Source organism: Maylandia zebra, linkage group LG17 (genome assembly GCF_041146795.1).
Source record: "Maylandia zebra isolate NMK-2024a linkage group LG17, Mzebra_GT3a, whole genome shotgun sequence".
NCBI lineage: Eukaryota > Metazoa > Chordata > Actinopteri > Cichliformes > Cichlidae > Maylandia > Maylandia zebra.
In genome coordinates this window covers 28256016-28270097 of record NC_135183.1, presented here as the reverse complement: position 1 = coordinate 28270097, position 14082 = coordinate 28256016, and the positions used below count along the sequence as shown (strand labels likewise).

At 41.1% G+C, this 14082-nt stretch overlaps 1 protein-coding gene across 1 annotated transcript in view; it reads right to left on the bottom strand.

Annotated features, from left to right (window-relative positions):
* tmtc2a (transmembrane O-mannosyltransferase targeting cadherins 2a) overlaps positions 1-8376 on the bottom strand; it is a 64860-nt gene extending 56484 nt beyond the window's left edge. The window contains exon 1 of the mRNA XM_004548279.6: positions 7938-8376. Within this exon, the coding sequence (XP_004548336.3) occupies positions 7938-8020 (83 nt within the window). The 5' untranslated portion in view covers positions 8021-8376. The remainder of the gene's footprint in view (positions 1-7937) is intronic.
* Positions 8377-14082: the final 5706 nt, after the last annotated feature.

Sequence of the window (14082 nt, the reverse complement as noted above, 5' to 3'; positions counted from 1 at the left end):
AAATTTGTGGAGTAATGTATTAACAAAATAACAGTGCAAGTGTTTTTCTCAGAAGAACATGTCAGTTCAGAATAAATAAATGAGAGAAGGCTGAAGCGGACTGGATATGTTTATGATAGTAGGGTAAACTTTTCAGTTAGAAAATGCTGGCGACTGTGTGCAGTCTTGAGAACCAACTCGAGTGGAAAGTAGCATTTATCAAGGGAGTTCCACCATACAAATCTGTGTGTAACAGACAACATGTACAATGTGCAGAACACAAAACATTGTTTACTGTCAGATCCCAAACCATCTGTGTGGTATTAAAGTTATTGTTACTGTACCACATGCGTAAATGTGTGCACTGCTGTAGACTGTGAAACTGAATTTAATCTGTGCCCTGGGGCTGGTGTCGCACATCCCACAATAAGAAAGCCTTGCCTTTGTAAAACCTAGCTTTGTTTGGTATGAATATCCAACAGTATGTCAGAAAAGCTTAAAAGGTCCACTTAGTCCACTTAGGATTGAGGCCTTATCACAAACAAGTAGCACAGCACTGCAGGAAAAGTATGAGGGATTGAGGCTGTAGTCACACAATCCCAGAAACTATATAGCTTTTTACAGTTTTGCTAGCAAGTAACTGGTGAATGTTTGCAAAGATGTTTACCATACAAATTACAAGCTATTGCAAGGAGCTAGCAACAGCAAGCAACCTCCCACAACCACTCCCCAACTGGTTGGGAAACACACATTTTTCCCCTAGTTACCAGTCGTTATTCAGGGTGCCTGACCAGTCTCTTGGCCAGGGCTCTAACAACTGCTTTCACAGCAACTGCCAGAAACTTCTCACATCCACTCGCATCTAGCTGAAAAATACATTTTTTTCTGGTTGCCAGGCAATTGCTAAATGGTCTTTAGGCCTGTGTGACTAGCGCTTTCAACGTAGAGGACCCGGGAACACAGTTCATACAACATCACTTAATGAGGAGGCAGGAATTGTGACCCATTTAAGATAAACTAGTATCACGCAAATGGAGCTGTTTGCATTGTTGTGTGCATTTGCGTAGTGTAACCTTGAAACTGAAGATTTAAAAGGAAACTTAATCTTCACCTTACAACTCTACAATGACAACTTTAAATCAATAAAACCTCTCATAAGATGGTTCTGATCAACAGAAAATGTCTCAGTGCCCCTTTGTTATGAAGAAAAATCTCTGCAAGTGGTTTTATTTACCACTCCTGTAAAAGCTTTGAGCTCATGCCATTTCAAGGAGATTGGCCTTGATATTTCATTCTCTGTCTTCAGCTGATCTATTGCCATTTGTTCCCTTAAACGTGGAGCTAGACAACCACTATAGGGGAAATCTAATTCACCCCATTCAACTTCCTGACTTCTCCAAGCCTTCATTTTTGGCCTGAAAACAGTTTTGAAGCCACAATATCTTAAAGGTCGACCACTAAGTGCTTACGTTGACTAAATCTGCAAGTAATCAAGATGAGACTCCTTCCCCTGCCTTCCTATTGTTTTAATGATAGTCTGAGGTCTCCATCCCAAGTGTAAGGAGTCTGCAGAAACAAGACATCAATGGCAACACTTCTTAAAGCTAGGGAGCAAAAACATATGTGAATGGTTATTGGGTGCATATGATGGTGACACATTACCAGAAAAGATTTTTTTTCACCACGAAACCACACTTTTCATGAGGTCTGCCCATTTCTCCTCGAAAGCACATAATCCTTTAGTACGCAAATCTGGTTAAAAGTTCCTTGCCTCAAAACTATCTCAAATTACTGTTCATAAAGACCCTTTTTCATCAGTTATCCTTACCACACTTTAATTCTGTCTTCAGGCATTTTACACTCAAAACTCTTCCTGACAGACACAGGCCGTTTCACCTCAGCTGGATTACTTGCTCCACACATAGTTCAGAAAAAGAGACTTTGTTCAATCATTTGATTAGCTTTCCTCTTGCCTCAATATTTAGCGTCTCCAAGCACATACTGTAACTTAAACAGCCTCAACGCAACTAGGGCAGATGTTTTAGATAATTATTCCACTAGAGGCAACGGGATTCCTGGCAGCATTTAATATGGTGGGCTGAAACTGATCACAACGAGCCTCAACCCATAAGAGATAATAATTATGAGCCGTTATGATAAACAGATTTGATCGAGAGGTGACAGGGGGCATTTGGTTAGAAATGACTTTTTTGTGCAATGTGCTAATTATAATTTTTCATTTCCTCAGCCTCAAAAATAAGTTATTCCAAAACATTAAATTGTTTCTTACTGTTTCAGTCATGATACCATGTGTCACCACATCCGCGGTGGTGGATATTTTAATGAGGTATTTCAGTAATGGGTAATGTAACAGCACACGAAAGAAGTTTTTCTTCAATGCTTTTTGCCAAATAGGCTCTGTAAGACCTGGTTATCATTTTTTGAAAATATTTGTGTGGAAATGTCTTCAATGTGCATTATTTTTTAAAAGTGAGGAGGAGGTGACTTTTCTGTTTGTAACATAAAGTCCAGCTGTATGCATCTACGGAAAACTGCCCCTTAACTCCTTTGATCCATGTCCCCAGTAGAACTTCCTGATGAGGTTAGGGTCTTAATCATTGCTTTAAAGCATTTTTGAATACAGCATGATGTTTATTTTGTAAAACTACAATCCCATTAGTTTCACAAAGAACAATACAGCAGGCTCTACTGTGAGAAGTCGCAACTATATACAGCGTAAAAGGTAGATGTAGCAACCATGACATCACCCACTGGTTTCTAAAGTCCTGTTTTGAAGCCTCAAAGTCTTTTTGCAACCACAACTATCACCATCTGGTGGCCCTCGGAGAAAAACCAGGTTTAAGGCACTTCTGACCTGCATACATGTTCTACTGTTAATGTACACTATCACATGAGCGTGTGACATCTGGTTTCAAAAGGTTAAGACAGAAAAAGTGAAATACCTGCTGCTGAAAACTAAATATAAAAGAGGAGAGTTTTGGGGGTTTTTTTGCCTCCCACTACCTACGGTTTGGAGCTATTTTGGAAAAACAAAGCATTCTGTCTCCTTTAGATCCTCCTTTTAGTCTGGCTTTCATAGAGCTCACTGTGGCTGCTTCTATATACAGATCCTCTTGCAGTTCTCTTAGCCAGGGTGTGCCACAAGGTTCTGTTTTGGGGCCTTCATTGTTTATGCACCGACTTTCATAGGTGCTTAAGATTATATATAAAGTTGGAAGGCTTAACAATGGGGAAACATAAATCCTTGTTTGTGCTCTGAACAGATTTGAGCCTCAGGTAATATAAACTCTTGTCCCCTTTGCACGGTTACCAAATCTTTTATCAGGTACCTTGGGGTGACTTCTGACTCTGCTGTTACTTTGGATGTTAATGTTACATTTCTGGTTAACTTTAAACTTTCAGAGGTCTGCATGGAAGAGCACCAGCATACATCAGTGAACTTTTACATCCACACATTCCCTTAGGTCATGTGATCGGGGCATGCTGGCTGTGCAGCATACAAGGCCGAGATCTAAAGGAGATAGAGCTTTTGCAACAGTGGCCTCCAGACCCTGGAACTTTCTCCCACTGAGCTTAAGATCTGTGGACTCAGTGGTCTCTTAAAGGTTACTGATATAAAAACTATGTAACCATCAGTATTTGCATAGTTTAAGGATTTTTTTTGTTTGTTTGTTTGATTTTTTTGCTTTAGCAAGAGCTTGACTGAGTTTTGATATTGTCTATGTCTTCTACAAATCCTAGAAATTTAGTAGTCAAGTAGAACTACACAATCATCAGTACTCAGTTTGACACCAAAACAAAACGATTATCCCTGAACACAAACTCCTATACTGAAAATTTAAGTAACAAAATTAGACAGAAGTGAAACATAATGAAATGTTAGTAGGCTGCTCATTGACCAGCCTAACACTACTGTGAGGTATAAAGTTAGTCACATTAAATTACCTCAAGGCTGATTTTTACAACGGCAATACCAGATGTCTCAAGCAAAAGGGTAACATAAATTTTTAGGGTAATAAAAGAAGGACAGAACATTGGATATTGTTTAATGCTGAAGTTTTTAAACAGATCTAGATGCTGGTCTATTAGATACATTGCTAATATTAGAAGTATTTCGTCCCTTTGTCTGAGTAAAGGTATTGCAAATACCAGTTCTGGCAACATCCCTACTATGTTCAGTAACAGACTGGCTAGGGCGTGCCTCCCTCCCCCCTCCCCTCAAAAAATAACCTGTAGAACATGTAACTGTTAGATCCAGTTAGACTCAGGTAACCTATCTTGTTTACATTATGTTTATGTTTGAGCTGATAGAAAAATATTACAACAGAAAAAAATGGCTATATGGCAGCTGTACAGAAGACAAAAGAAATACTTGAAAACTTTTTGTGTAGTTAACTCCTGATTCAGTCTGCTGTTGAGCACATAGACATGTAAAATCCTTACTATTAAGTGAGCATGCTTCCACAACGTGACTACATACAGAAGGAAGCAAGAAAAGCAGGATTTTCTGGATTTGATTCTGTTTTCTCTGAAAGTGCACAAGGCAGTTTTGTTTGTTTTAGTAAGTGTTCCACAGTGCTAAGCAATGTGTGCATCATTAACATACATAATCCATTAGCACTTCAATTCAAAGCTATATGGTTTGAACTATGATGAAAGGGTGCTCCTAAAAGGCAATCTCATCTTGATGCATTTATTGGTTAACCACAAAACCCGAGCTAGAAAAGGAGCAGATGCTGCAACTAACAGACTCTGTGATCCTCAGTCTTCACTGTGCCACTTCTTTTGACTCACTATATGTGTGGTATATTTAATTAGCGCTGAAAATATGGAGATTTTTACAGTGCACTTTTCAGGACCACGTTGTGCCATACAACAAAATCCATACGTAGCCAAACTTGTGCAGCCCCGGGAGATGAAACTGTTTGGCTAAAACAAAGAAGGAAGATGTTTTCACTTCAATCCCCTTGGGGACCGTAATGCACTTCTGAGCTGAACAGAGGGTCTGTGACGTTACTGGGGTCACAGATGTTTCTTGGAGACACTGAAAGCCACTTAGCATGCATTTCATTTCTCTCCTCATTCATTTATCTCTTGTCCTTGCCTCACATTTGGCATCCGCTGAATAATGCCATCTAAGTGAAGACATCCATTCAGCCACTTGATCCATTAGTCAAAAGGTGTGGTTATAAAATCAATATTATTGAGATGTCAGAATTACACGGAGCCACATTTGTCAAAGCTGCGATGATGGGTATTCAAAGGAAAGTTCAGAGGTTATGGTGAATACATTTTCCAATCTATTACCAAATCTCTCACGCAATCAATCTGACAAATACAAACATCACCACTATGGACATTTTGTTTTTTATGGATGAAACCATAGATGAAAAGTCTGCCCTTACATTTGGCTAAACCCAAGGAAAGCCCTACAGTAAAAGAAGTCTTGATCTTTTTCCCTGAGTCAAATATGGCCTGGCTCAACTCCCCTCCCAGCTCCCGTAAAACTTAGTCATTTCACACGCAGAGGCTTTTCATTGTGATTACCACTGGCCAAGAGACTTCTTGGCCAGGCCCTGAGCAATGCCCAGGAAAAACACTTGACATGATTGAAAAAGCAGAGACACGCCATAACATCCCCACAACTCGGAGTGCCTGAATTGAGAGGTTTTATCTGCTTCAGCATCTTGTGTAGGATGCTAGGAGCTGCATGTGACATGTAATGAGAATTTGATTAGAGAGTTAAAGGTAAGATAAGATCACGTAAGCTCCCTACCAGGGGACAAACAAACTTGACTACAACCAAATCAGTCTTTGCAGAGAGCGCCGTACCAGAACGATTAGTTGAACTCTCCTCCACTTCAATCCTTCTCCCACCTTAACCTTTTGCTCATAACTCTCGTTCAAACCCTGAGGGAAGAGACCGGGAGCGCACGACTCTTGACCCCAAGAGAGGACTCCGTTTGATGAACGACCAGGGAATGTCAGACCTCTGATTGGTATTCAGCCTCCTCCATCTGAAAGCACTGAACCAAAACACCAGTTCTTGTCCCCCAGAGTGTAAATTACCATGGTGACTTTGATAAATACACAATGTTGGGTGGGGGAGATACTGAACTTTCACTGATGGGATGAAGAGCAAGCGTAGGCTGGAGTGGGCAGAGCAGTTCCCCCGGATAATCTTTCACCGACTGGCTTTTTGACAACCTTGCAATGCCGTGCAGACAAAGCCGATGGCCACAGAACCTCTGGGCATTTTTACAGGGGGATACTTGGCGAGGTGCGATGTAACTGAAGATAGAATACGAAATTTATTCCTACCACCACTCGCACGTTTCTGTGCTGCGTCACCTCCTTTTTCTTCACTCCGTCCTACTCAAACACAGCACACAGAGGGGTCACCGATGGTGCTGAAAAGTGAAAGTGGGGGGATATTTTGACTTTTAAGGGCTGTCCATAGATGCTAGCCAGGCAGCAACCTTTCTGACTGAGCTGTGGCTGAATAAGGGAGGGAGCCTGCTCTCGGTCTGTTCATGCTTTTAATCCACAGAGAAACCTACCGCATACCTTGCATATCAGCAGCTTCGCCCCATGATTCAACACTTGATAATGGAAGATGAATTGATATCAGGATTCACAGAGCCAAGCTCTCTTTATGGCCATATACAGTATTTCAAGGTCAGTGGGGAACTATCTGTCCAGATGTTCTTTTTCAAAGGAGCCCAGCTGTGCTGCAACTCCCAGGCATTTACATTACGAATTGGCGATTCTAACAAGCACAGATGCATTGCGAGCACACCCACTCCCTGAAATGTACCACATTTTTCTCTTTTGTACATGCCTAGTGTCACCTAATCTGATCTTCTGCATTTTGTTGAGCCCCTTGTGCTTATGGAACCATCTATCTTACTGGTTTGCGCACATCTTTTTTCCTTTTTTACTTCTCAGACTGTATGAAGACAATAAAGACCAATTGCAGTTTCTCCAGAACTAGGAGAATTATGTTTTACAGCATTAAAAAACGAACATTTGGGCTCTTGGCTGTTAATTGGATATAGTGTATAAAATAGGTGAATATTTGTCAGCGTTTTATAGGCTAAACAATAGAGGAGTCAATGGAAAAAATAATGAGCAGATAAATCTTGCTGATGCAGATATCCCTAAACATAAGACTTCTGTATGTTTGCTTTACAGTGATCATAACTTTGAGTCCTGTTTTGTCCACCTTTACATTTTACAGTAGATCCCTGTCCATCTCTGTCCAGAGGTTCTTTCTAATCGCTCTTCCATAGCTATTAAAATGCTGGCATGTTTATTCAGCTGTTTGCAAAATCACTCCCGGTTTAAATTAGCCTTATTCCCCGGAGAGTAGGGCATTGTTAGAACAAGCATGAGTGCAACACAAAGAGCATCAGAAGCAGTGCATGTGCATGCAGGCGAGGGGACCAGGGCTGCTATCGGTTCACAACGTGTTGAACTTGAGCTGTGAGGTTCCTTACTGTGGAAATAAACCCCGCGTCTCTGTGGACTTTAATCATGTCCATCATACTTAAGAATTATTTGTGGGGCTAAACACAGAACATTAAGACGTACACTTAGTCATGAGGCTATATGAACTCAAGAGCAGCTCAAGTTATATGAACGCACAGTTGAGCACAGTAGATGCTTTAGGAATATTACAACATTTATTTAACGCTTGGGTTTTAGTGCACTCCCACCCCCTCACTCTGTCTTTGTGTCTTGCCTTAAGCCGACAAATAAGCGGTGATTCATCACAGGCTACAGACAAAAGCACATGCAAACATGCGGACAGGAGCAACGACCCGTCCCTCTCCGCTTCCCTTCCGTGCCGACGTACCCGGAGGAGATGACAAGTGTAGGAGCGGGCTGTGATGTTGTTGGCAGCGGCGCTGCTACGCTCTGTAGAAGGAACCTACCTGTCATCGTAGCAGAAATCTGCGTCCAGCGTGTTCAGATAGAGACCCACAGCCACGGCGGTGCACACGAGCTCCGTGATCATCTCTCAAAACCAAAGTGGGAGAGGAACCGGGATAGAAATGATTGGAATCAGGTCCCCTCGTCTCTCTGTTTGTGTGTCTCTCTCTCTCTGAAGTCTCTGTTATTATGCTCTCAATTCAGCCGCTCGGCAGCAGAGCTCTACAGGCAACGCAGGGCATTTTCCCGTGTCATGCAAAGTGTGTCAAAGTTTCCCTTATCACCCTCTAACCCATTGTGCTGTGAAACGCGTCAAGCCTGGAGAAGTGGAGGTGCAGCTGTCGCCCGGTCCGGCTCGGAACGGTGCGCATTTCTGTGCTGCGGTGCCTTCAGTGTGAGCATCTCCCTGCCTTGGCACTGGAGAGAGCAGAGCGGGGAGACGCATGTGGTTTTCAGGGAGGGTGAGCATGCGCAATGGGCTCTGCATTGGCGAGAAAAGGGAGAAAAGGTGGCGAGTGAAGTAAGGATTTGTGGTTTTGCGTGTTACTGATGGGCTACACTGCAAATCAATTATAAACAGGGAGTCATGCATGAAATGGTAGTTGCAGATTGTTGCCATGACAAGATTATATTTTTGATTTCATGGCACGGAATCCAATTTTAACCAAAAATGAGGAACAGACTTCCATAGGTCAGGACCTCTGTATTCTTCTAGTGTGGCACGGTAAATATTATTAGTCTAAAATATGACATGGTGTTACAATGATGTAACTGTGAGCTGGAAAACAAACCTTTGGGGAGTAAAAACACACAAAAAAAAAAACAATATTAAAATAAAAGAAAGCTTTGGTTGCCGAACAAGTGCCACTGTCTGGAGCTAAAATAGGATGCAAACATCAAAGTGTAGTTCCTCCAGTTGCCACTTGATGATCCTAAAGCTAATCAGTTTCTATAGATTCACATTTTAAAATGTCACACTAAAGCTGTGAAATTTACATGTTTTTAGCCTGGGTTTGGTCTTCATAGCCAATTTGCCTCTTTAATACAGTTTTTAAGTTACTCTTGAATTTTTCTGTAGCTTAAAATTAGAGCCAAAGCAGCTTTGATTGACCACTGTGCTGACACAGCTGATCGCTAACCTTAGCTCATAGCTCACCACTTCACCTTCTAATTTTTGACACTAAGAAGCAAACATGTCAGTTGCCAAACTGTTACCACTGAGACTTTGAAATGCAGAGCACAGAGACTGAAATCACAATGGCCATGAGTATCTTTTGTGTCCACATGGTGTATCTGAAATAGGATTTGAATGGTTGAAATTCAGGTTGCTGCGGTGGTCTTCATGTGACTTTAGAAGGGAGAATGGTGACCATCAACCCTTAGCCCCCTTAGGGATTCAGTAGCTCTGCTGCGATCCTACTGGTGGAGGATAGAGGCGAATTCACACAAGGTTGCTTTGAATGATTTTTTTAATTCCACAGTTCTATCGTGTTTGAAGCGGTCTTCTCTAACCAAGGATGAGAGGTAGATAAACAGTGCCTCCATCCAAAGGGAACAAATGGTTGCTGTATTGTTTGAGTATGAAAATTTAGATTATTATATTTTATGGCTTCTGCCATCACCAGCTTTCTGGTAGCACTGCCGCTTCACCGAGTTCGATACTTCCTGGGCCCTTCCTGTGTGTAGTTTGCATGTTGCATTTACATGCAAACCACATGCATTTTCTCCAGGCACTCAGGATTCCTCCCAAAGCCAAAAGACATGCATTTTAGACAGTTTGATTGTAAATTGGCTGTAAAATGTTGGTGAGACATAGATAAACTGCTACAGATTTAATTGTAAGGTGAATATGGCTTATAGTGTAAACCATTGTGAGTGGTTAGTAAGACTAGAAACGTGCCATGTGAGTCAAAGAAAAGTACACTGAAGCTGTTCCTGTGGCATGTTTCGGCCCAATGTGATAGTAACACACACTGTATTGTCTTTTCCTTTACTTTGTCAGTAGTTTTTACCTTTTACTGATTTTTCTGTTTCAACATGTTTTGCCTAATATGAAAATATATAATTTGTATATATTCAAACGCCATTCTCATGCTGCAAGGGGATAACAGATAATAATTTCTTAGCACTTTCTCATCAGGCATATGTTGCCTAATGACTGCAAACTGGTGGAAGCCTCAGGCCCTTTTTCTTTGAAATTCTATTTAAATTTAACTCTGGGAAGCTGAGATGGGAAGCCACTCCCACTGCAGGTGTCACATTAGCTTCTTTCTTACTCCAAATTGAAAATATTGATTAATTTGCAACACCAACCCCCCACTGTCTCTATGGAGAAGCGTTACTGAGAGAGTAGGTGTGATTGATTAACTACTGTACCTCACCCTATGGTGAGCACGCATAATAGTTTGGAAACGCTTTTGGCCCCGCTGACTACCAGCTGGACAAACGCCTGTCCCACAGTTGGGGATCCAAGACGATAAATCCAGGGCAGAGCAGCGGAGAAAGAAAAACAGATGGCTGGAGGAGGATGTATAGAACATACGGGCACTGGCTGACAATGGCTGAGACAGTGACAAAAAATTCAGGGTGGAAGTAAGAGAGACATTTGTACCAGTGACCCTAATTCTGAGCAGGACTTGACCTCCACCTCATGGAACTTGTCTGCTGGATTATTTAGGAGACCTGAGACTTATGTTGATGTTTTTCCTCTTCTAAAGTATTCATCAGTGTCAAGAGGTAACAAATGAGAGTTGGTGTTGGGCTGTTGGAAGAGATTTGATCTATTTAACAGTTTATGAATGAGACAAGCTCAAAATATATCCCTTTTTTATGTTAGTCATTATAGATAAGGAGTCTTGTGAATGATCATTGTCACAAGCTATACTCAAACAAACACATGCTAGGAGGCAAACACAAAGATGAACACTGTGCCCTCTGTCTGCCCCAAAGGGACAAGGAGATGCTCTGTATGGGAGAAGCCCGCACAAGTAATTAAGGGATTAGTAACGGAAAAAATCAGGAAAAAATATTCCAGGGGAAAGAATAAACAGCTCCAGGGCAAAACAAACACATTGAAGGGAATAAGTGTTTACTCCCTCAGACTGATTACCTGCAACCCTCTTACCGTGTTGGCTCGTAACGAACATATTCCGTGCTCTTTTGGTGTAAACAGCCAAGAATCCTAAACAAAAACATTCTATTTTGGTTTCAGATGCCGGCCCGAAAGGTCACTCGAGGCCTCAGTAAGTGGAGGATGAGGAGTCTTTTGAGCATTCAGTGCATTTGCCATAATTGATTAATGTATTTTTCCTTCTTTCATTTCCTGTTTGCTTTCTGTTTTGGGGGGAAGTGGCAATCATTTTTAAAGCTTATAATTTAAAACGTATGTGTTTGATCATTAAAACCAGATTTTGTTTTGCTCATGGAAAAAGTTAATGCTCACATACTGAATATGATATGCATCCAGACTTGTTTTTGCATGATTCTTCACAATGAACATTATGTTTGTTGTTGATTAGCATAAAGACAGCATGGCTCTGTCCTAAGCCAACAAACCTAACCTGCCACTATCTCCAAAGGTCACATGTTGTGAATTATTTATTGTATTCAAAGCTACGGTTTTACACTGGGGTGTGCATTAAACTATTTCTTGTGTACAAGCAGTAACCTTATATTTCCAGGGGTTTTACCATCTGCCTCTCACTACTGTGTGCTCACTACTCCTAATAGCGTCATTATACAAGTGCACAGGTTAAATAAATATGTTCTTTAGCAGTTCACAAAGCAAATCTTAAGTAAAGTAAAAGGCAAAACTGGCAACAGGGCAAATATTAAATGCCACAACTATGTCCACTTCCTCATCCCTTTTAGCCCTACAGAGCAAGTAATGGTAATTTCCACATGCTATTCACTCCGGAACCACTGCTTCTTCCCCTGAAGCAGATTGACATCACACAGGAAAAAGATAATCACAGCTGGAAGGACCAGGCCTCACAGAAATAGCACACTCGTGGTATTAATATCAACATTGAAGCTTGGCAACCGAAAATCAGAACCTCAGATCAAACCCACCCTGGTTTGTGGAACATCCGCAAAAGCCTTCACGTCCTAATTCAGGAAGATCAGAAATATCATTTTGTCTTGAATAAGTGTGAGCACGATTATTGTTTTGGCTTGGGCAGTAAATTAAAGTAGATAAGTTAATGAGGTTTTGTTATTTGACATTTACTTTTAAATCAAGATAATGGTTGACTGAAGTTGGCTTGAATAGTGGTTAAAAATGTCACTGGATTGTGTTCTTTTTGTAAAAAAAATAAAACCTGTATTAAATAAAAAAGTTGCCCTAATGTGAGGATAATGAAAACACTCATGTGTAGTACAGTATTAGTATCTTAGAGTATTTTATTGAACAGCATTGAGCTTCTGTGCTCATAGCCACTCTGTGTATTTGAGCGTATATACACTCACAGGCCACTTTGTTGGATACTACCTCACTGGGCTGGACCCCCTTCTGTCTTAGTGGGATCCAGCCCAGAAGTGCCTTTATTCTTTATGGCACAGGTTCAACAGGGTGCTGGAAACATTCCTCAGAGATTTTGGTCACTTTGACACAATAAGATTATGCAGTTGCTCCAGATTTATCAGTTTCACACTCATAATGTGAATCTTCTGGCGCACAACATCCCAAAGGTGCTCTATTAGATTAAGATCTGGTGACTGTGGGGGCTGTTTTAGTGCACTGCTATGTTCAGTATATTAGTTTGTGCTGGTTTGAGCTTTGCGACATGGTCCATGATCCACGATTTTCATGTTGTTTATGCCATATTCGGACCTTAGCATCCAAATGTCAGAGCAGACGATGTTTCTGTTAAACTTCTGCCTCACTTTCATGTTCTTACCTGACAGGACTCGTTTCTGGTGTGGCCTTCTGCTCCTGTGGCCCATCTGCTGCAAAGTTTGATGTGCTATGAGTTCAGAGCAGTTCTTCTGCATACCTTAGTTGTAACGAGTAATTATTAGAGTTAGTCTGGCCATTTTCCTCTGACCTCTGACATCGACAAGATATGTCCACCCAGAGAACTGCTTTTCACTGGATATTTCTCTTATTTTGAGTATTCTTCGTCAACTCCAGAGATGATTGTGTGGGAAAATCCCAGTAGATAATGTTTTGATGGTTTTGATAATGTCACATTTAATGCACTGAGTTACTACCATGTGATTGTCTGATTATTTATTTACTTGCAACAAGCAGTTGAACTGGTGAACCTAATGAAGTGGATGTCGCTGTAAAAGAACATTACTGCCCTTTAATAATATATATAAGACAAACTGTTGTGTAACACTGACTTTGGACTTTCTGCTGACCACACGTAACAGCGTTTCTTTTTTTTCTCTATTTTTTCATGACTTAGCAGATGTTTTAAATCAGTCTAATTTGCTATTAATCTGGATACCATTCCAAGGGAGCGGGCAAGATGAATGGAAAATATGAATCAGAACGACAAGAACTGTTTTTCAAAGGATGTGATGACTGTGTTTCACACTGAAAACATCATTTGTCCATTCTCTCTTAAGTGGTTCTTCACGGCGATGCTATTTGGAGCGGCGAGTCAAACATTTACATAGTTTGACATCCCTGTTTACACTTCCACAGATAAATCTCTGACAGGTGAATGCGTTTTGGTCCACGTGCGTCTTCAGAGAATGTATCTGCAGAGGCCGGAGGTGATAACAATAAAAAACAAGCCGCGTGTTTCCAGCGCAACGTCCAGCTGAATCTCTTTATTTCCACAAGCCATATGCGGCGACAAGGTGGTTTGTGACTGGCACGCAATGTCCCAAAAGTCCCCTGTTTCTGTTTAGGTAAAAGACAGCACCACAACAACCGATTCTTTAGATGGAACATATTAAAATAACAGCAGAGACCTAATCTTAATTTGCAATCTGGTATTTTAGAAATGACTACTTGAAGTAGTCATGCTATCTCTGATAAAGTTCAGCACTTCCCTTTGACATTGTATCCTTTAATTATTTTGGATTCATTGACTAAGACTTTGTTTTCCCTCTTGGATGAAAGAGCATTCTTCCAGTCTACATTCATTCACACGGACCTGCTGTGTAATAGAGATATTACTGGACAGTAGTGCC